Source organism: Gambusia affinis, linkage group LG03 (genome assembly GCF_019740435.1).
Source record: "Gambusia affinis linkage group LG03, SWU_Gaff_1.0, whole genome shotgun sequence".
In the NCBI taxonomy this organism is placed as follows: domain Eukaryota; kingdom Metazoa; phylum Chordata; class Actinopteri; order Cyprinodontiformes; family Poeciliidae; genus Gambusia; species Gambusia affinis.
The window spans coordinates 5,279,292-5,302,543 of NC_057870.1; the positions used below are offsets into that span (position 1 = coordinate 5,279,292).

The 23,252-nt window shown below is 41.6% G+C and overlaps 1 protein-coding gene across 5 annotated transcripts in view; it reads right to left on the reverse strand.

Annotated features, from left to right (window-relative positions):
* Nucleotides 1-23,252, reverse strand: part of tet3 (tet methylcytosine dioxygenase 3) — a 49,300-nt gene that overhangs the window by 6,874 nt on the left and 19,174 nt on the right. For 3 of the 5 annotated variants that reach the window (XM_044112744.1, XM_044112746.1, XM_044112745.1), the window contains 7 exons: nt 10,180-13,048; nt 8,071-8,161; nt 4,479-4,572; nt 3,182-3,390; nt 2,141-2,291; nt 1,959-2,048; nt 1,583-1,720 (listed from right to left, as the gene is read on the reverse strand). In XM_044112744.1, coding sequence (XP_043968679.1) covers nt 1,583-1,720; nt 1,959-2,048; nt 2,141-2,291; nt 3,182-3,390; nt 4,479-4,572; nt 8,071-8,161; nt 10,180-13,048 — 3,642 coding nt within the window. Of the gene's footprint in view, nt 1-1,582; nt 1,721-1,958; nt 2,049-2,140; nt 2,292-3,181; nt 3,391-4,478; nt 4,573-8,070; nt 8,162-10,179; nt 13,049-17,569; nt 18,004-18,241; nt 19,736-23,252 lie in introns of those variants that run through there. The other 2 variants (XM_044112747.1, XM_044112748.1) reach the window with 2 other exon arrangements.

Below are 23,252 nucleotides of genomic sequence, written 5' to 3' on the forward strand. Positions count from 1 at the left end.
TGTGAGCTAGGCAAAAACTGCTTATGAAGTTTTTTTAAGCGCAACATTTATTTGGTACTTTGCAAAATAATTAATAATCCTTAAAATTCTTTGCATTTTGTCATGTTGCCACCATAATTGCGAAGCAGGAGAAAATTTGAATATGGTTTCTGAAAAGTGATATGGGCAGTGTATTCAGTTCCTTTAACCATGACACAAGTTACAAATTTGTAATTGCCTTTAGAGATCACAGGACAACTACATGAGGTTCACAATATAAATTCAGCATAAATACAAGCGTCAGGGATAAAGTTGTGGAGAACTTTAAACCAAGCTTTGGACCATGAAGTGAAAACTGAAAAATCTACCATGACAAAGCCGTCCATCTGAACTAAGAGGCCAGGCAAGGAGAGATTGAACAAGAAAATTACACCCTACACTGGCAGGGTAAATGGTGGGAAAACCTTTTGACAGGACCAGTGGTTGTGCACTCTACAAACCTAGATCTTGGCACAAGAAAACCAAAATAAGTCCCATTTACAATTTGCCGCAGGTCATGTAGAGGACACCGCAAATGTGTAAAAGAAGGCGATTTAATCAGGTCAAAACTGAACCCTCTGGCTGACATTTAAGCCTAAAACTGTCAGCCAGATTGCTGCAGGTTTTTCATTAATCCAAGAAGTGTTCAGCAAACAAAGCCCTTTTTCTAATTGTTGACCAGTGTTTTGCATGTTTCCACTGGTATTTCCAATTCATCTCAGATTTATCTAAATAGGATTTCGTATTTATCCACGAGGGGCGATTTCAATGCACATGAGTAATATAATTAGTCTCAAAAGTGAAAGCTCAGACAATAGAATTCATCAAATTCACACACAGTAATAGATATAAGTAGGCCGTAAAAAGTGTGGTGTGATTTGTGACTGTGTAGTGTGAAGTAATTATCTGGCTTAAGTGCTACTAAATGCTATTCCAGTGGAGAAATTCACCCAAATCTGCCAGGTGTATGAATAATATTGGGTTTAATTATACAGACAAAATGTTTTGTGTGATAAGAGAAATATTACTGCACACACTAACACAGTGAAACACTGTAATGTCATGCTAACAGAAAGATAAAAATCATAAGCAGGGACACGGAAGTTGCGAAACACTTTTACCTTCAAGCAGGATATTGACCCTAAACATGTCATTGTCCTCACTTACAATCACTTGAAATCCACTGTCCTGTACTTCATAAATGTTTACTTTCTCTGGCCTGCCTCACATAATTAACTGAATTACCTTCTCAGCAGGTCATCAAGCTCTGCAGAGGCCTGGTAGTGAGCCAATCAATTAATTCAGGTACATTTTAACAGAGATGCATCTAAACAATTGAGAGCAGGGACTTTTGAGGACTGGAGACAGAAAAGAAATCATACTGATATGTAGCAGTTGTTTGCCACGTCATTTTTCTTCCACTTCACAATGATGGACTGCTTTGTATTGGTCAATCGCATAAGATTCCAACATAACATATTAATGTTTGTAACGTGACAAGCGTTGTGCTTTTTACAGCTTTAAAATGCACAATAGAGTCCAGAAGAATGCTGAGTAGGTTTACCACAGTGCAGCCATTGTGCAGGTTATGCTGGTCCTTATGAGCGTGGGCACAGAAGTCCATGCAAGCTGTAATTCCAGAGAAGGGACGGCCTTCCTTCAAACCCAGCCTGCACTCCGGAGCTCGCTGCTCTGCCGCACACTGAAGTGGAGCGGGAAAAAAACACAACTTATAAACTTGTTAAAGAAAGGGACCATTTAATGAACCTAAGTTCCTTGCAGTATTGAGTTTGGGTCCTGGTTAGTTAGCGTTTTAGTTTTGTACGTTTGACAAAAAAGTTAAAATCAACCAAAATAGAATTGGATTAATACAGTACAAGCAAAACACTTGAAGAGTAGGTGTTTGACATAAGTTGGTGATCTGCCCTGTGCAAACACACCTGGTTGCTGTACGCCTGTGGAGCCAGTCGCTTGTACAAAGGAGCCACCTCAGTTGCCAGATTTTGGAAGTTGTCCCTGAGTTTTTCCTCCTGAAAACACATTAATGACATCAGAAACTCCACAGATTTCCAGGTTGGGAATAGCATCGCTTCGAAACTGGTGGTTTTGATTTGATGTGCACCTCTTCGGGATGATCTCCTTGTAGCCGGAACTTGCGTGGCATCTTGCTTCGGGCGTACTTACAGCCATTAAAGTACATGCTCCAGGAGCAGCCAAACGAGAAGGAAGCTCCACACTTTTCAGAGTCTTTTCCCTGACAGGCACAGGTACGACTGCAAGGGCGACAGAGACCACAAACTCTCAACTTCACTCATAACTGTTAGGTATCCAGTGAATTATGAACTTATTTTTTACACGTTAAACACGTCAGTGGAGAACTATAAAAATATTTTGCTGTAGAAGTCTCTTGTGCAATGAGGTGCCATTATAAAATACTCTGTGGAAACAATGGTGATTTAAAGAAATATGTTTTTTAATTTTTTTAATGGTATGACAGTGAATGTTTCTATGTCAACTATGTAATGGACGCCTGCCTATACACTATAGTCTAGAGCCCAAGTTGATTCAATATCAACAACAATCCTGACATAGATGTCATTTCTGATTCGGATATCTGGCTAAACTCACTGATGAAGATGTTGTTGTCCTGTATTGCTGAAAAGTTATATGTTTCACCTTACAGCTGAAACACACACAAACTACAACATCAAAAAATGAATAAAAACTATTCTTACAGTACTCATAGACACGCCTTTTCAATTTGCCAGATGACTTAAAGTCATCTGGCAAATTACATCACTTTCTGAGATGCTATCAGTTAGCTATGCTAACGATACCAGCACCACAAATACGTCTTTAAAAACAATCAAAAATGTCACCAGAATCTGTTTTTGAAGTTCTTTCACTCATAAACTATTGCAACATCAGTGGCAAACATTTACAGAAAATCTACTTGCTCAATTACTTTGGTTACTGGGTGTGGCAGCTTTTTACATCATTCTATCAACATATTAAACCCCAGTAGAGTCCAAAAGTTGCAGTGTTTTTTGAACTCCCATAATAGTCAGAAGCACATTGAATCAAGCATTTGCAATATTATGAAAATACAGAACCACAGTGTGGTGTTTTCACTTTTACAAGCGTTTTCCTTCGGCCTACTCACTCGTCATTGAGCCCGCAGCGCCGGCTGGTGGGGTTGCCATACTTAGTGAGGGTGTCTGTCACCTCGTGGTAAAGCTTGTCGGCCAGGGCTTTTGGGATGCCTTCCCAGGCTAAAATAACGACGATGATGACTGCGTTGGCACAGTGGTGGCCGGCACGCTGACGCACCAGGCACAGCAGTTTTTCTTTCTCGCTGCCTCGACGAATCACCTGGCGAGAGATTGAAGTCACTTAGCTTTCATTCCATGCTTAATCAAAAATAAAACACAAGTTAGTGTTAGTTTTGTAGTTGCTTTGTTTGTCCAGTAGATGTCCAGCACACATAAATTATCTACTGAGGAAAGAGTAGATCACAATTATAAGAAAGCTTCTGCCCTAAATATATGCAGTCATTTTACCCAAATATTTACATACACTGTGTACAAAAACATAGACTTTTTCTCACACTGTGAAACTTTAAATCAGATTAAACTTCATCTACTTCAGATCAGGTAGAAATACTAAAATTGTGTCAATTTGCAAAATGTCAGAATAAACAAGATAAGATTTCAGAGATTTTTTTTACAGAGTGTAATGTCCGTAGGGTCATTCAACATCTTCATGAGGTTTTTGGATTTTTATCTGTTCATACCAATATGTTTTCACCCATTTCCTGTGTTTTCTCATTTGTTGTCCTATGGCTGGATATTCCTGTCTGTGTTTGTAATGTAACTGATGTAATTGTTTGAACAGATGTCAGTGGGACCTTCAGGCATTTGGATGTTGTACCTAAAGGATGAACCAGACTTCTGCAGCTCCGTAATTCTCTTCTGGAAAACTTCCTGGATTTCTTTAGATTGTTTTCCAACCATGTCACACAAAGAAGCATGCAGCGTTTAAGATGTCGCCTTAAAATAAATCCATAGATGGGCCTCCATTTGGCTCAGTTGTTGTGAGTTAACCAATCCACATTTTTAATGAAGCTGCAACTTTGTCTACTGGGCTTTTCAGAACGGTTCACTTTATGTGAATTTCACACATAATGTGAATTTTCTCTGCATCCTCCAAAATATGCACAATACACATTCCTTTCACATAAATCACAAGTTAATTTCCTGTCACGGTCGCTAAGGGGGAGTCAAACACTCCAGAACACCTCTGCTTTTTTCAAATGTTCACTGGATTATAAGACTATCAGAGCAATATTCAAGAGTGCAAGGAAGATTTTGAGAGTCTAGAGTGTTTTATGAAACGTCGACGGTTATCCCACATAGATTGTGTCCTGGCTTCTACAGTGGAGGTGATGTAGTTCTACTTACCCACTTGGCAATAGGACAACCATGGGAGCTCTTCCCCTCTTTGCCTGTGTACACCACCTTCTCAATTCGAACCGCTTCTCCCTTCTCTCCGTATCTGCAAAGAAGAAGATAAACAGTTTAGCTGTAGTTTGCAAATGATAGAACAGTGGAAAAGTCAAAGTTAAGCTTGGTAGAACTTTGTCACTTGCATTTAATTAGGGTTAGCCTAATGGACACCAATGTTTTGAAATGTCATGTTTTTAAACCATTAACGTTAGGTTATAGTATTTCTTCAGTATGAAATAATATAAAGTAACTTTAAAATAACAGTTTGTAACATTTTTAGATGGGTTGGAAAAATAACATGAAATTTATTGTTTGCCTGCAGGAGAACCAACCAGCAGTCTGCCAGGCTAACGCTATCTTGAAATGATTTATGACTATGAGATTCAAGGAAGCAGTAAGTAGAAAGCATGCCTGATGTGATGTTACAAAGCACTGCTGTATTTACTGTTGCATGGTTACAGTAAATACAGAAACACGTGTTAGCATGCTATAGAATTGACATCAACAGAAAAGCTGCAATCCTCTAGTATCATTTAATAAACATGCTTTAAATAAATACATTCAAAATGATAAATGTTTAATTAAGAAGAGTTTGTATTCTTTTTTCATTTGCTATTCTAAACAATGGGTGAGATCTCATTGGCTAGTTCAGGAGGCACCACATGTGATATATAACCCATCATATATAATTGTAGATAGAAGCAGCTTACAGAAAGATTTCCTTTTAAATTACTTGTTTGTATTTTACATTATTTCACTTCAGAACTTTGTGTTTATCACATTGTACTACAGTCACGAAGCAATGCTTCCATGGGGATTATTGAAGGATATGATAACAAATGAATATGTGTTGTTCAGTGTTCAAAAAAGAAGAGTGAATTTTGGGTAATGTGTTTTAGCAATACAGAAAAGTTGTATGAATGTCTACAAATGTGATCTAAAGTGTTTTAGATCTACAAATCTACAAATTAGGTAGATTGACAAAACAGATCAACCAAGGACAACTTAAATAACTTTACAGAACAAATATCACAGGTTGCTTCTTTAAATTTAACACAAAATCACACTTTTAATGACTAATGCAGTCTCAAAGCTTCTCATCACCCTTACCTCCCTTATCTCTTTACAGTACCCAGCAAGCAAAGCTCCCACGGAGCTTCGCTGACTCACCACCATGCTTCACTGTAGATTTTGTTTTCTATTTAGCGGATGCTTCATTCCTCCTCCAGACCTGCCACTGATCTAAAGTCCCCAAGAATTCCTGGTTTTATTCACAATTCCACTACAAAATCTCCAAACCCCCATTTGGCTCGTTCAAACAGTTGTAATCTAATCTGAGCTGATTTTATTTTTGGCTCAGTTCTTGGGGTGGAGACATGGAGCCCTTCAGTCTTAAAAGGGTAACTAAAAACTCAGTGCCTGCTGCCGCCGAGCTGCAAGTCTGTAGTGTTCAGTCCAGGGTTTTTGACAACCTGTGGCTTGGAATGTGTATTTAAGTCTCACATCTGATGGCAGCCACTGATGGCTTCCCGTTTACTGTCATGTCCACATGGTGCAGTCACAGTTCCTGTAAGCTTAAAACTTGCAGGTACTATGCTTCTCACGGGTAATTTTAGGCTATCTTTACAGGAGATGGCTGCTTGGAATCTGTTTTTCAGATGATTGGGGAAAAGTTCCACCATTGTCATCTGCTGTTGTCATGCCAGGCCACTAGATGGCACTGTGATTTTAGTATGTCATTGAACGAAAAGTTATTTTGTTAACAGTGACCCATCTCCAATTCCCATTGATGAAGTGCTCATGTAACACATATATTCCTAGTCAGGAATTGTGTCAAACTGATCACATTAAGTAGCACACAGCACAATGCTGGCCATGATTGTTTCTGTCGTTATCTGCCAGATCTTATGTAGAATGAAACCTACAGCTGTGCGTTCTGAGCATGTGCGCTTTCACACCTGCAGAGTACTTCTCACCTCTGCGGTGGGTTTTACAGGAAAGTCTCACTGGTTCCTGAAAGTACTGGAGTGAGTGACTCCAGTCAGTGGTGTCGTGTAAAAGCGTGGCTGGATCACAACAAAAATGCTACGGTTTAACTGAAGAGCAGCTCTGTGTCGACGGGTTCCCAGGGTCTTTTCTATCTTTTTGTTTCCTTATCCACATTTGTGCGACTCAACAATCACTTCTCTAAACCTTTTGAAGTTCAGAGAATATGACTTGTGTCTTAGTCATATTGCTAACACACAATGAAACACAATGAAACACTACCAAACACTACTACCACTACGCACCACAAATATTAAAGATTTACAATAGTTTTCCAAAGTAGGATTTTAAAATGAATTTTAATAAAATATTAGCCAAATTAGTTTCATTTAACTATTCAAACACCTGAACAATTGTAAATTTTGTCAATAAACTTAATTTGTAGTGAGAAAATAAAACCGTGATGTTTCTTGCCCATGTCTGGAAAAGTGTGTAGAGGCATACAGCCACCATTACATGACTGAACTCTAAAACAGTAGCTGGTGTTCACAGGACTCTGAGATATTCACACAACAACGGCAGAGTTACCCAGAACCCACAGGGTTCTGCACAGCAGCCAGCATTGGGCTGAGCACATGGAGACATGACTGTGCTGATTTCAGTGTCACGTGAACGCACGTAGTGTTGAGTATTGTACGGAGTATCGTTTCCAGGGGGAGGGTGGTGTTCTCCTGCTAGGTGTGCAGGAGGAGGAATGGAGGTCGGAGGTTGGTTCTGGGGAGGGGTCAGTTCATCAGAACCTGTCACATGTCCGTTCACAGCTCATATCAGGTCGCCCCCCGCTCCCACGCCACCCTCAGCTGGATACCTGCCATTGTGAAACCCGCAGCCCTGAGTAGATTTGGCGTGACAGTGAGGACAAGGGGCTCCTGCTGAATAGGAGTCACCCTGCAGTAGCTGAGAGGGCCTGGGGATTAATGGCCGTTACCACAGGGATGGTCCTGCTCGGTTCAGAGGTGGGTCAAAGGTCAAGGCAGGGACAATGGGGTCTGGGCATCTTGCGTCATTTCTGGAACAACAAAGAGTGGGCTCTGGTGTAAACCCCCCCTTCCACCCAATCCTGAAAGTTAGAGGCTGAAATGAACCCCTTAACCTTTTGAAAAGTTAAACTGTGTCATCATTTAGAAGCAAGACAACAGGCTGTGACCCCACCGTGTCCAATGATAATGCTATTCCTAACAACATAGGATAAGGTGAATACAGTGCATATGACACTAAAGTCATGGTTGGTTTCAAAATTACGTAATAATCGCATCATTATTACGTATCAGGGAGTATCTATCTTTTCTCCCTTCTTGTTCTCATTCTCAGCTGTTCTGCTGCTATACGCAACACACTTCTTTCTAATGCTGATGATGCTTATTTCTCCCGTTCCTCCAACGAGATTCTGGGTCACGGATTCCCCGGGGACAAAACAAGAGGAGGAGGAGGGAAAGAGGAGAGAGAGAGAGGGAGGCGAAAGCATGCAGGAGGAAGTGGTAGAAAGGGAGAAATGGCACACCTCATCTCCATCAAACTTCGTATGGAGGCTACTGTAGGTCCCGATCCCAGGTGATTGTAGTACGGCCCTTCATCTTTCTCCAGGATATGTTCTTGGGAGAGAGAAAGTACAGCATAAGGTTTACACACACACAGATATATCTAATAGCACAACATATTTAAAATATAACAAAATATCCCCAAATGACAACAATTAGTTTTCTTACGTTACTGTGAACAACAGAGGGCATTGCGCTTTGCTTTATAGATTTTTGTCATTTCTTTTCAAATGTGTCACTTGAAATAATGTTTTTGCATGAAAACCTTTTTTTTTTTTCAAAACATTTTTTTTCTAAACTTTGAGGGAATAATGTACTTCCACATAGACAGACTAGAGTTGATAAAAACATGGACGGAGGTAAACACAGGGTAATCCTCAAAGAAAATCTGTAAGTAGCCTGCAACAGACCCTTCCAGCAGGACAACAACCCTCAGCAACCAACCAGAGATGGAATGGAATAGTTTTATTAAAGCATAGCCAATCTGACTAAAATTGAGCTTTTGGTTTCACAGCTGTAATAACTGAAATAGTTGTGTGCTGTCTTACTGTTCTGCAGCTGGTATGCCTTAAAAAAAAAACAAAAAAAAACTCAGTGGCATCATCTTTGAAGCTGAGGCTGAAATAGTATGCACATGATTACAACATCCAGTTCATACCAACACACAGGAGGATGTATATGTACTCCCCCATGCAGAGACAGTGGTGTGTGAATATAGGGTGCGGCCTGCTGTTTGATGCTTAGTAAAGCAGAAGCTTACACTGTGTGAGTGTGATTGACATGTACTGCTGTGTTTGATCCTAGATCATCCACCAGCCAGGTGAATTTCTACCTCAGACTGTACTGGACCGCTCTGAAAAGGTGCTGCATGTGGGAACCACTGCTTTGCTTTCACCAGTGTGCCGAGTGCAGAGCAGCTAACTCTATAATTCTGTCCAAGTGTAAATTCTTTATCAGATCACAATCTGAGCAATGTGTAGTTCTCAGACATGTGTGAGTGTTTCTGGTTAAAAAGGCAAAGTGAGGTCACATTCTCTTGGCAGTACATGGAGGAAACAAGGCGTGGCTCATGGGAGGGAGTGGAGGAGTCATACCATATTCTTGTGTGAAAATACTAGAGGTGTGTGTGGGCATGTGTGTGTGCATGTGCTCAAATTATGGTTTTTAAAGCTATAACTATGTCTCTAGAAGCTGTTTAATTCTGGTGTGGTTGCATCCTGCAGAGAGCTGATTAGATACTGGATCAGGAAACTACTGACACGCTTAAACTTTGATTAGTGTCAATAAAATGCTGTAAATTTCTTTATACCTTTCCTGGGAATCCTCAACTGAATTGCTAAGTTATTCAGACAGTAGCTACGGCTGCTGTCCTGATGAAGAGGCTGCATGATTTTAAGAAAACCTCAGAATGTGAAATCAGGAGTTGGAATAACTCTATTCAACTGGGAAAATGTGTTATTGGAGCGATGAGTGTCAATGCATGGCATTATAAATCCAATACCAAAACTTAAAATCCAAAGTAGATTTTTGCAACTGCGATTCTGCTCTTACATTGTCATGATGAGTGAGAATCAAAATATTTTAAAAGGCCAGCTAACTTAAACTGACTTTATTGTTGCACAAGTATTAGTATTAATTCACATTATTTGTTTCTACTGTACAGAAACATAGTCTTGGAAACACTGTAAGCAGGATGCCAACCAGAGGATAGGACTGAACTGCTCTCTGTTTATCAAAGGTTTGGATCTGCTCGCCTGCCAGCCCCCCCACAAAAAGCTCCTTCTGCCAACACAGCTATTGTTCCTGCCTGCTGCCTTCAGTGCCTCACTGTCTGGATGATCACAGCTTTAAACCACAGCAACACACACATTCTCTGACAACAAGCATCCAGGCAAGAGCTGCTGTTAAGGTGGATCACTTATGCAGACCAAGAAGTAAAGGTGGCTACAAAAAATATGTATGCTCCTTATCTTCAGATTGCATTTCTAACTTAAATGTATCTCCGCACCTGCAATACTTTAAAGATTTCTGTCCACTGACAGAAAACTGTAAAAATCTGTGCACACACTTACCCACACAGGTACAGGTTGGGAACTCTGACTGCGGATCCTTGATCGGAGTGTCCAGCAGGTTCTTGGTAGGGGTGTCTAGGTAGCGCAAGGGGGAGTCTAGAAAGCCTTTTAGAGATGGTGAGGAATTTAGGCCATCCTTTACCGGCGTGACCTCCTCAGAGTAGCATGTGGTGGATAGTACCGCTAATTCTCCTGAAGCTTCAATTTTAATTCGCTTAGAAAGTGGAGAGTCTTGCATGCCCAGTGCTTCCTCTAACATTCTTTGCTGCAGCTGCTGTTTGTCCAAAATAGTCTCCTGGTTCTGGGAAACATTGACAGGTCTTGTATGTTGACGGCCCTCATTGGAAGGCTGACTAACTGATAATTCTCTTTGGGTATCTGAGTCACTCTTGCTAATTTCCATTTTCTGATCGTCTGATTGAGGTGTGGCGTTGGCTTGAGGAGTAGGGATCGAGGAGACAGACTGGGTGGTGTTAGATGATGCTAGACTGAGGTCTTGAGGACTGATCAGGGAATGATTCGCTAGCGTAGGGGCCGGAGTGGTCTCCTCCTTGCACGGACTTGGGGACGTGTCTGGGGCCAGGTTTCCAAATTCAGCCTCAAACTGGCGGATCAGTTCTTCGTACTTTGGATCTATGTTAATGAGTTTCTGCAGCGGTGATGTGTTGGATGGAGTTGTGGAGGTCACAGATGTGGCATTGCTGGTGTTGGTGGAGGTTAAATTGATGCTTGCTTCTTCTGATTTTGAGATGGCTGAAAGAACCACAGATGTGGACGAGGGGTCCGTGACAGCTGGAGAATTTCCCGCTGTAACATTGGAAGAAGGAGTTGGAGAGGTGTTGGAAATGCATACCTGAGATTGTTCTGGGGCAGGGAGACCTGCTGCAGAAGCCTGAGTGGAGTTACGGAGGAGGGCCAAAGGGTTGAGAGAGCATATTTGGGAATTGGTCAGGGATGGGGATGTGTTCATCATGTGAACTGGTGGTTTTTGTATAGCTATTTGAGCCTGAGGGAGGAAGGTTGGCATGGAGGCTTTCTGCTTGTTCTTCTTGATGATTATCTGTTTGGGCTTGGGAAGAGCAGGGCCTATACCCATTCCACCCACTGATTTCATAACAGGAGACCCTTGGGTGTTTTTCCTCCTCTTGGGTTCCTGTTTGATTGGTAGAATTGACAAACCTTCAGCATCCATCTGGGGCCACCATTTTTTCAAGTCTTGACAAGTCATTGGTGCACGTGGGCTTGGTACTCCAAAGCCAGATGGGTGGGTAGAGAACAGGTTCCTCCTGTGATGGAGGTGATGTTGTAGAGCTGCCTGAGTGGAGTGACGTATGGCTGCTTGGCCAGGAGACATAGGATTTCCAGGGTAATGCTGACCCTGCTGTTGACCATTAGACATTTCATAACGTCCAGTTGAGGAAGTGTGATGATAATGCTCACCAGAGTCTGGCTCTTGTTTTATTCTGCCCTGGACCTGAATGCCACCATTCTGATTCAAGCTAAGCTGCTGTGTGAGTGGAAGCTTAAAAGAAGCATTTTTCAACTTGGTGTCACCGAGCAGCTGTTTAAGCTCTGACATGGGGTCTGAGCTATTTGGAGGCGCAGTTGCAAAGTGAGCATGGGGCTCAAGCTTTCTGAACATCCACGGATTCCTCTGTTCAGGATCTCTGTCAGAGCCCTGCCTCCACTGCTGCGGATTAGGGCTGAAACCTGGAGCTTTTCCCTGACCTGGAAATGGAGAGGTAGAGGATGGGAGAGGAGAAGCATGGGCTGGCTGGCCCTGGGACTGGGGTCTATGGTGTTCGTAAGACGCTACGCCCTGCTGGTTGGTATGCAGCCCTGGAGGGACAGACTGGGATCGTGAGGATGAGTTGTCGTTAAGAGAGGAAGGGGTCAAACTAGCTGTATTTTGGTGGTTATGAAAGTTGTTTCGGAAAACTTGACCTGAAGCACTGACTAGTTGAGGGCTGGATAACTGTGTGAGTGCATCTATCGCAAGGGCAGTCTGAAGACTGATGTTTTTCTCCTTGGCTATGGAGAGCACCTGGGGGGAGCAAGGAATAGGGGGTTTGGAAGAGGGCACTTGGTCTTGGTGAGAGTACTGATTAACGTCCTGCTGCTGTTGCAAACATGAAGTGGACATATGGTGGGCACCATTCACTTGTTGGTACGTCTGATGTTGATGTGGCAAATGAGGTTGCTCCAAATGTGGGGCCTCATCACCCATTTTATGAGATCCTTGATTCCTTCTAGTTGCTAATTTAATTTTCTTTTCCAACCACTCCAGGTAGTCTGGACAACCATGCCCATCACAGTTGCAATTAGGGGGCTTGTGCCCACGTTTAGCTTGGCTCAGTGCTGTCTGTAAGATGTCAAGGTCTTCCAAAGGTTCGCAGCTTGTTTCAGGAGCACCTGCAGAGACTCTAGAGTGAGCACCATCACCACGTGTCTCTTGAGTGAACTTCTCATATAACTTGGCTGTATTAGGCTGCAGGACAAGGCAAGATGAAGAGGAAGAAGGAGGCAAAGAGCTAGCCGTAGCGGAAAACGCCACCAGATTCTGGGCATCTTCTATATCTGCATAATGGACTCCCTCAGCAGGGGTTGTACCACTACTGCTGCTCCAGCATGATTGCTGCTGTTGGGCCTCATTGACCTTGCTATGTCCTGGCACCCAGCGTTGCCTTTCAGGCACACCTCCTGCCCTCTGCTCGTCTGTTTCCATAGATGCCTCATCATTGTTATGGTAGGGGTTCACCCCATTGGCCAAATCCAGGCTCAACGCGCCTTCCTGGAGGCGGTCACGTGAACCAATTTCCATCTGGCCTCCGTTTGTGAGGCCATCCACTGTAGCGACTTTGTGAACAGTCTGAAAGACAAAAATGCAGAGTGGTAAGTAAAGCTGTGCAAAGCAAAGCAACATTATTCACTCACAAAATAAGTGGTGCAAATAAGAATTAATGAGCTTGATTATGTTCAGTTGATTATATCACAAATATTGATATGAAATTGTTTTAACATCTTGTACATCAGTAATAGAGAGACAACCAAGTAAAAGAGTAATTCCATTTTTTCAGGATCAATCCGAGGTTTCACTGGAGCTTTTCCCTGACTTGATTTTACATATTCAGTACTTTTCGTATTACAGAGTATTCAGGATCAAGTCAATGAAGACAGATATGAGCCAAATTATCCACCAAAGAGTGGTTTTACATCAGGCACACAACAAGTCCACACTCTCACATGTAGCACAGCAGTTTCACAGTTGAACACTGTGCCTTAGATCAGTTGGGTTATGCAAATCAGGCAGCTGGAGCGATACACAAATAGATACTAAATACACAACGATAAACGGTGAGGACTGAAAAGTAGACGGACACTACCTGCCTCATTCTTTATTCATAGGAAAAATATTTTCAGCCCAAATTTATTTGTACCCCTGGCAGATTAAGAATGTAAAATTATTCTTACTCAGTCAATAAAGCTGTTTCAGCTAGGCAATGAGATGAGCATCTACAACAATGTAAAATAAGTATTAATTTTTGAAAACCTATACCAGTTATGATCAAAGCTCATTTCTATGGGTATGGTCATGCATGGTCATTAAAGCCAGTTAAACTCTACTCAACTGCTCAAATACATAATGGTTATGTAGTGAGTGAATGCATGACACATGAATTATAATGTCTGACTAAATATTGCATCCAATAAGTCTTTGTGTGTAGTGCAAAAGTCGCAAAGTTGACAGGAGGTAGACGATCAGTTTTTCATGTATCTGCCGATCACCAATCTCCCAAAATTAAGGAGATTGAGAAAAATGTATTGGCACTTAGCTCCCTCCACTGATTCTGAGTTTGGATTCTCTCTGCTTTCCTCCTAAACATTAAGAAACATGTTGTTAAAATAAATAGATTGTTTTGAATTAAAACCTAGCAGGGTATCAATGATGTTAGACTGTAGCCTATCAATAATAATACATAGAACCAAAATAAACAACACAATTTTCTTTGCATAGTTTTTGAGCTTTTTATGTAAACATCATCACATTAGTTACAAAGCAGCAGTGATGGCAGTCTAACATACTTTTCAATCTGAGATGACAGGTTGTCTGTAAAACAGTTGAACATTTTGTCCAAGCACAGCCTTGTGTTGAAATATTACTGTTACTCAGTCATGACAGTCACATTAAGGGATTATCCATTCGTTGAACAATTATCCATTCACTGGATTATCTCAGTTAATAAATATGCTACCTCAATTTACAAATTAACAGAGATTAAAACAAAGAATTTCAGGTGTTACTAGCCCACTGGAGGTAATGATGACAAGAAGTGTAAGAAGTTCAATTTAACAAAAAAAAAAGCCTGAGAAAAAAAATACTAGGATAATCAGATAAAGTGAGAATGGTGAAGTACATGTTGTTGCATCACTTGACCTGGAAGGCCTCCTCTTGATCAAACTTGACTGGGCCTGATTCTTTTAGGAATAACCTCCTTTAGCAGCAGAGGGAATTCAAAGGGTTATTCAAATTATAAGATTTACAAGGATAAATAGCTGAGAGTTTTGTTCGTGTAAAGCTCGTTTTTAACTACTGTAGTGATTGTCCAGGAAAAGATCTGCCCTGTGCATAAACACTAAGAGAAATAGATGTGGAAAATCATTTCCTTTTTTCAAACAACAGGTACAGGGTCCTTTTAGAGCTCAGAGGCAGGTTGAGCTGGTTTAAGGTCTTTCCAGGTGTGAGACTTATCATGAGCTCACAGTACAGCCACATATCCAACTTACCCTGCATTTGAAAACCAGTAAGTCACCATGTTGGTAGCTCCAAAATTCAAAGTATTTCATTTGTATCCTAGACTATTTCTTGCAGTGTTCAACCCAGTCTCACTTATTTTACATTATTATCTACAAGTCTTGAGAGCCAGCAAACAAATATGATTCAAGGACAGGTTCAGAAATCATTGACAGAGTTCATGTTGTGTCTAAACAGTGTATTCCAACATGCTCAATAGTCCTTGTGAAAAGGAAACACTGGCAGAGTTACTAGTTACTTTAGCTCTAACGCAGAAAGCCAACAGACAGGAGAGTTATTCAATGTTCTGGAAAATCTTGTGATCAACTTTTAGGTTTAACAGCTCTGGCATCAGACCAGCCAGAAACTTAAACATACAATGAATTAAAGTACTGCCAGGTCATGCAAGCAAACACTCTATGGTGTGGAAGTTGGTACTGTGGGAAGAACACTCAACGTTAGCTATTTTATGTTTTACTGGGTTGTTTAAAAGAAATGTGCATCTTCTGCAGAGGTATGTGGGCGGTTCCTTCAGGTTGAAGAGAGCTAGACTTTGGCAAACGTCAGCCATTTTACTCCTAAGCCACCTTGTTCTGTCGTAGTTCTGTGCAGACATCAGATTTCAGCTTTATCAGCTTATAAAGACCTGCTGTTGTCACAGTAACTTGGTTTCTCCATCCGACTTGTTGGGCAACATACTTCTGGAAATTGTTTTCTCTCTTGCTGCTGGAAAATTCTTGTTCTGTACTGCACTTCATTAGAGATGGAGTCTCAGTGGAAACTCAATAAATCAGATTTGATTGTCTAAGTATGTGATTATTTTTAATGTGATCAATATATTTTGACTGATGTCGACAGTTTTCCTGTTAAACATATTTCTTTTGTGGTAAATGTACATTAGAAAAGTCCAAAGTCCTAATCATTAGCTCTATTTCCATCTAATTGTCACAAGAATTTTGAGCAATCAGTCATGTGAGATAAATATTTGCTACATCAGAACTTAACTTTATTTTTTGTAAAAGTAAAATAAAAAAAACACCTCAAGCAAGTGTGAAAACTGTTTTGGGAAATGGAGGAAGTTATTTTTGACCTTTTCTAATGAGAAACTTCTAAATATGTATTGTACACAAAAAATTGATGGAAACATTTTTGTTTTCAATTGCTATTGACATGTTTTAGTGACTTCTGTCTCACACAGTGTGATGTTTTTCCCAATACAAATAAACAAGGATGTTAGAAATAACATTGTTTTAGAGCGTGTATACTGACCACAAATCTTTGATCAGTACACATGTGTCATCACTCATAAAACATACTAGAAACTGCCAAGATACCCTAGACAGTCATTCACTGCTTTACCAAAAGCAAGGAAACATTTTGCTTGCTCAAAGTTCTTTGCCAAAAAACCTGACATAACTCAAAAACTAGACTCCTACTTCTCACTGAGGGTCTTACACTCAATACCAATGTGAAGTGATATGGAGCGAGGTGAATCCACTAACATCCCTCCAAGTCCTAGCACTGCATGCTGGTATAAGTGAGTCTAACATTCATCTTCCCCATCACTTGAATATTACTGGAATGAGTCTTTGAAGTGGGTAATTAGTGGACAGGCAGTGTGCTTGTGTCTTTTGAATTCACCCTCTGTACTGGGGGTTCCTGGGTCGGTGGAGGGGAGGCGTCAAACAGCCGGCATGTAATACGTGAGAGGCCCCATGTACTATCAGCGGCATCAGATGGGAAAGAGGAAGGCGGGGGGGAGGTAGTGTGCGGCAGTTATGAGAACTGCAGTGTGTTGAAACAGGCTGACTGCAACACTGCACAGTCTAACATCCCACAACCATGCACTGTCAGTCACACTGACACTCTCCTTTCCTGTTTTTTCAGTTACACACACAAACCTGTGGGGGGTTTACTTCTCTTAAGTTGGAAGCTTAGAATGAGTGTAATTTAGACAACCAATGTGGAGAAGGGTACACCTCACCTCACCAAATATTATTCAATAAATGCATGCTGAATTCTCATAGCCTGAGCTATAACTGTATTTGAAGGGGCTTCTAATTGAAAAGTGCTGACATCTGCTCTAATTTTCACCTGTGATTCTCCCTAAGGGACTCAACAGACCACGTGAAAAATATTTATACCATGACAGAGCTGAGAGCCTCCGTCCTTTCCTAAATGCCTCCCTTTATTTTACTTGCAAACACACATAAACCATTGTGCCGACTTGACCCATGCCACAAAGTACCACACACGCATATATTTCCATCCAACCGGACCAAATCTAGTCCAACCTGGTACACCAGACAAACTGGCTTGCCAGGTTTGTTTGAGAGAGAAACAAGTGCAGTTTAACTGACTCTCCACAAAAAAAATGGAGGGAGGAGACAAAGCACTGGAGAATACTAGTTGTGGCACTGAGGGGGTTAAGTTCAGCTTCTGAGCAGACAGCTGAACCTAAATCCCACATACACAACGCCACCCCATCCTCCTCCCCCCACCCCTTCCTCGGCTGGCGTGACGAGCAGGAACATGAAGCAGAGACCCTGACAAAATTAAGCCGGCTGCGAGCCTCGAAGATCCACAATGCCTACTTACGCCGTCCGAGGTGTCCAGACGGGGCTGCTGGGAAAAAAGAAGAGACCAGAGGAGGAGACGGAGAGGGGCATGAGACTTGCTTGCCGGTACGGTGATCCACAAGCAATCAGTCCTTGCAGGGTTGTATTCCCTTTTTTTGTTGTTGTTTTATTCCTTGTTGTCTGTGCGGCACACAGACACGGCGAGCACCAAAACACGCATACACGCAGTCACGCGCACGCATGCAGCCAGCAACGCACGCAACCCACACCTCCCCCCGGCACGGCACGCACGTTACTCATTCTCTTGGCTCGTCTTAAAGCCAAAGCTTTCTGTTCTGTCCTTTTTCCTTTCTCATTATCTATGTCTGCTCCTCCCTTCCCTTTTTCAATATCCTCTTTCTCTCACTTGACTACACATGCAGTCGGCTTCTCTTCGCAGCCCCCACCTTCCTCTCTCTTTGCTTCCCTCCCTCCATAGCTCCCTCCCTCTTGTGCAGCCTCCCCCTCCATCTCCTCTCCTCTCTCTCTCTCGTCAGTGTGTGCTTAGTGAGAGGCCATTATCTGAGCCACGGCAGGCACGTACGTACAATGCAATGGAGGAGTGTGCAGTGAGCAGAAACACAGAGAGCAGTGGGGGATAGTCGCTGGTAGCAGCAGCCTAGGAAACAGCTTGGTGCAGAGGAGCGCTTACCAATGAGAACATCTCTCTCTGACTATATCCACGCCCTCCAGTGCTGATTCCTCTGCTGCATTCGATGGCGTTACATTGCAGGCTGTGTATCTGTCTGCTAAAGCTCCAAGAAATGACCATTTTGGTTTCGTCCGAGCGCCTCTGCTTTCGATGGCGGAGGTGAAACGGTGGCCGCCGAGCGAACAGATGATCTCAGTTAAGAGGCAAAAGGGAAAAGAAGCAAAGAAAAGCAACACTATTTTCTATACGCGCTGCAAACATCATGATTTTTTTCCATCCCTTGTCGGAGAGTCTAGTTTTGATGAAACTAGAAGGTGCCGGTAACTTCTTGATCATTCGGCGATCATATCAAATCCCCATTTCTTGCAAACTCTCAGTCTCCCACTTGTGGCTTTAAACAAATCCTACTAACTGACAATACCTGCACAAGAGGGCTGGTTGATAAAGAGCAGGTTGTCTTGCTGGCCCATCCTCAACAATCCAAAGGATGCAGCTACGGTGAATGGGTTCCTTAGAGCATCTGATGTTAAGACCATGCATCAAAACTCAATGAGGTCAACTAGTTCATCTGTGCTGGGGGCAGAAGGTGGAAACCTGATGAGACTCATACAATCAGGTAAAAAAGCGAACACAATGGAGAGGAAACCTTCAAAAGCACTCTGACAACAGCGAGTCGGGGAGAAGGATGATTCTGGAGGAAGACAGTGAGGGAAGTCTGTAGAGACAAACTGGTCAGCTATAATTTTGACTTTCCCTAACTAGAAAGAAGAAACTTGCAGAAAGAGGACATTTAGACAGGATCGTCAGCTTGCAGCCAATCGAAGACAGCTGTCTCCAGTAATCAACCCAGTGCATTCGCAAATAGAGACAACCCAAAGCTTCTGTCTTCGCCAGTCCTACAATAACACACACACCTCATATCGCTCTGCCTTAGCTTCTCTGCCATTATCATTAACAGCCTCGCCGTTATAACAGATTGTTTCCTCTCGCTCACTTGCTGGCTGACAGGCCTCGTCGTCTTCTCCTCTCTCCAAAGTACTGCCGGAGTTTAGAGAACCGACTTAACCAGGTAGACGAGGTGGAGGAAAGAGAAGAGACATAGCTGTCTCCCCATGCAGATCGCTCAGACCCCTGCTTGGTGTTTCTCTTACATTACTCAGCGTGTCTGCCAGCCACACTCTGCTACGACTGGATTAACTTCAGTTGTCTATCCCTGCTTTACTTATTCTGCTTTTCCCCAGCTCTCTTGGTCTCCCCAAATTTCTCATTTTCTCGTGCTTTTTCAACAGGCTCCGACTCCCTTTCTCGCTCAGTTCTTCTGTTCAGTTTCCTGAGCCTGCTCTCCTCCTGGCATAGCTCGCTGCATTACAGCTCCGACATTTTCTGAGGCACCCGATCTAGACCGAACACCGCCTGCCTCCGTCGTTGCCTCACATATTCGTACAAAACGCACGCAGATGAGCACCAAACCAAAAGAGAAACACGGCGCAGCCGAAACTGTCAAAGACAAGGGGAGAGGAGAAGTAGAGCGCTGGGTCATGTGACGGCTGTTCACCAATCAGCAACAGGGAGAGCAGAGAGTAAGAGAGGTAGGAAACACAGACAGTGATGACGCAACCGCCTCATCATCGATGTCTCCCACCAGGATGTTGCCTCCACCACTGGGTGGGCAGCAGAAATATTGGCTCAACTAACCCTTTCCGTGCTATCAACCAGCCCACACACCAACCGACACTTGAGTACACCCAACCGGTTCCTGCTCCCTGGCTTCGCTCGCTCACTCCCTCAGCTGTGGTGACACAGCGTTTCTAGCTCAAGGCTGAACCTCTGTACCACACGCTCTCCGCCCACACCGTGCTGCACACACTGAAAACAACAAGTCCATTTTTCAGTCTTGGGATGATTGCGTTCTTATCTCCCGTTTTGTTGTTTTACAGTTTAATTGGGATGTGGGAAAAGGACTTCAGCTGAGATCAAAAGCAAATAAGAAAGCCATTAAAAGAGAATAATATCACGTGGCCGAGTAACACTGGAGGACTTTCAACCGCATGAACCCAAGAAAGCCTGTCTCTGCCAATGCCTGGTGACAAAACTGGAGACCAAAAGATTCACATAGAGGGTGATGTCTCAATGATAGGAATGTGTTTTCAATCAGCCCACAGAAGATCAGGAAAGACTCACACAACAAACAAAAACATTGTTCTCCTTTAGCTGTGAGAAATTTCTCTGCTGTGCTGACAGACTTAGGGGTTCAGGAAAAATCATCAGATCACCTGTTTTATTAGTTGACCTTGATAGTAAGGCTGCATATTACATTATCATTGACAAATATATCCTCTTTGTAGTACTGCTTGTCTTTCTGCCACCCCCCTATTTTAATGATAAGTAATAAAATGGTACAAAACATACAATGAATAAATGAAACACGTTAACAGATAACGTGAAATGTCGTGATAATACTTTGTTCACATATGACGAGCACATATGTTCAATTCAACCCTTTTGACCACAATGAATATAAAACACAAAATGTTAGAGGTTATGGAGATCCTGAGAATAATTGCACCTATTTCCATAATAAACAGATATTGGGACTAATTAAATCTCATCAGATGTTTTCAAAAATCCACTTCAACTGTTGCAGCCTTCATACAAATTTAACAAACATAAAGAAGCACTTCCATCATTTGGATACTACATTTAGCGTCCCAGGATTGTCAGACGCTTTAGTTAAAAATGACCAAACAGATTGATATGAAATACATAAACATAACAGAAAAACAAAAACTGGAGGAGGTGGGGCATCATGTGTAGATAGAAACCTGCACAGGAAACAGGGAGATAGCACGGCAATGACAACAGACGATATAATGGCTAATTAAATTAGAAATGGAAAAAGGAAATTAAAATACTGACTAGTTGCATTTATAGAGCTTCTGGATTGATTGTTGAAATATTAACAGAATCTATTTATAAGTCATACACAAAAATACGTTTTTGTGTATGTAGTCAACCCAAAACTCATAAACACAGAAAACTTTAAAAGTTTAATGCAAACAGGCGGTTCTTGTGTATTTTAGTTGATATGTTAATAAATTAGCTTGAAGTGTAAACATTGATCAGCATTTCATTTCTTACTATTAATGTTAATTGTTTTGGTTTTAGATGCTCTAAAAATATTAAAAATGAAGTTCCTTCAAAGAATAAAAAAAAATAATAATATTTTTTTTTGATGTTACTGGCATTTTTTATTTGCTTTACAATCTGATTATTAACTTGATGTAATTATAATTAAAGGAAACAGATAGTCAATGAATGCAACATTAAAATCAAAATGTTTCTCCTAAAGGGCCAAAAGGGTCAGCAGCTCCTATAAAAGCTACCAACCATCCTGGGCTTCCACAGCAGTGTGAACATCCTGGGTTCTTATCAGAAAGCGGTTTTAGTGACAGATTGACAGACAACACAGAAATGATTTAAAGGGAGCGTGTGAATACACTGACGAGTAAAACCATTAGCCGCTAATGACGGTGCAATAGGCATCTGATTAGCAGCTCCCTGTCAGACAGAACTGAAGGACGACTCTGGACCCGCTGCTGATCCTCTGCTGTTCAAACTGTTAAATATTCAGACTTATTAAACCATAACAGAATAACTCTGTTAGCAGAGATTCAGTAAAACACACTTTCAAAATAAACTCAGTTGTAAAGCAACAAAAGGATTAACATATTTTTTTTTAAATCTAGTAAACATCTTGCATCATGCTTGTGTTTAATTTGTGAGCTGTGTGTGTTGTCTCACCCAGAGTTAATGTCTAACTGTAACCTTGCCCTTTTTAATGCCTAACTTAAGCAGGTAGAGGATTGTATCAATAATATACAGCTGCAGAGAGCAAACACCAGACAAACCTGACTGAGATCCCTTCTAGTCAGTCCAGTAAGCCTTCCTGTCCATGCATGAACAAAGGTAGCAGACAGTTTGTGATGCAGTTAATGTTTATGTATAGGGTTAGAGATAAGGGTTCGCTTTAGGGCATTTTATAGGCACATTCTTCAACTGCAAAAGGCTCTAGAGGAAAGGTTTTAAAGTACATGAACAAAATGCGAGCTTACGTATTAAAAAGGCAACAAGCAGAAAATACAATCTATAAAATTAGGGATCCCATCACAAATTCTTCATATTACAAAGTAAAAAAAGACCCAACAGTGTTCTGAAATGTTTTGTACACATCTATATAGTCAACCCAAAACAGATGGAGATGTGACCAAACTTTTTCAGGATGATCTCCGGACTTCGGGAGATTAATTTCAAACAATAAAAGTCACTTACATAAAACAAAAATGAGAGAGGGAATCCAACCGCACTCTTTTAGGAGACATCTGGGAGAAATACTGTGGAGGATATATTATAATGTTTGTACTTATGCAGAACGTTTGGATGGGAGTTATCACCCCGGTTCAGTAAAGCCGCCGTACGGGTTCTTCCTGCTGCTGGAGGCTGTCACTCCCAGGAAGTTATCATTTATTTTGGGAATGTCCAAGAATAATTACTTTCTGCCAGCATAACTGTGCAGAACTAAAGACTGTATTTGGAACGCTTATATTTAACTGGGAACAACGTATTTTTGGGTTTATGCATTCAAATACTGTAATGTTAAAAGTAAACATTTACTTGGAATACTGACTTTAGCAGGAAGAAAAGAAATTCCAAAAAACTGCATAGTTTACATGAATAATATAGAGGGTATGACGTATTTGTGATGGAAGAATAACTTTCTCAATGACACCTTAACAATCCACATTTGAAGATGTCTGGAAAAATAGAAAATGTCTTTTCCCTGAGATGCTCTTCTTTTGTTTAGGTCTCTCTTTTTTCTTTTCTCTTTCTTTCTGTGGTACAGAACAGTCACTTTCCTAAAATAATGGCCGAAGTCTTTTTGTTGTTTTTTTTGTCTAAATCATCTTTTGGCAAAACATGACGTAGGCCATTATTATCTGAAGGTGACGTTATG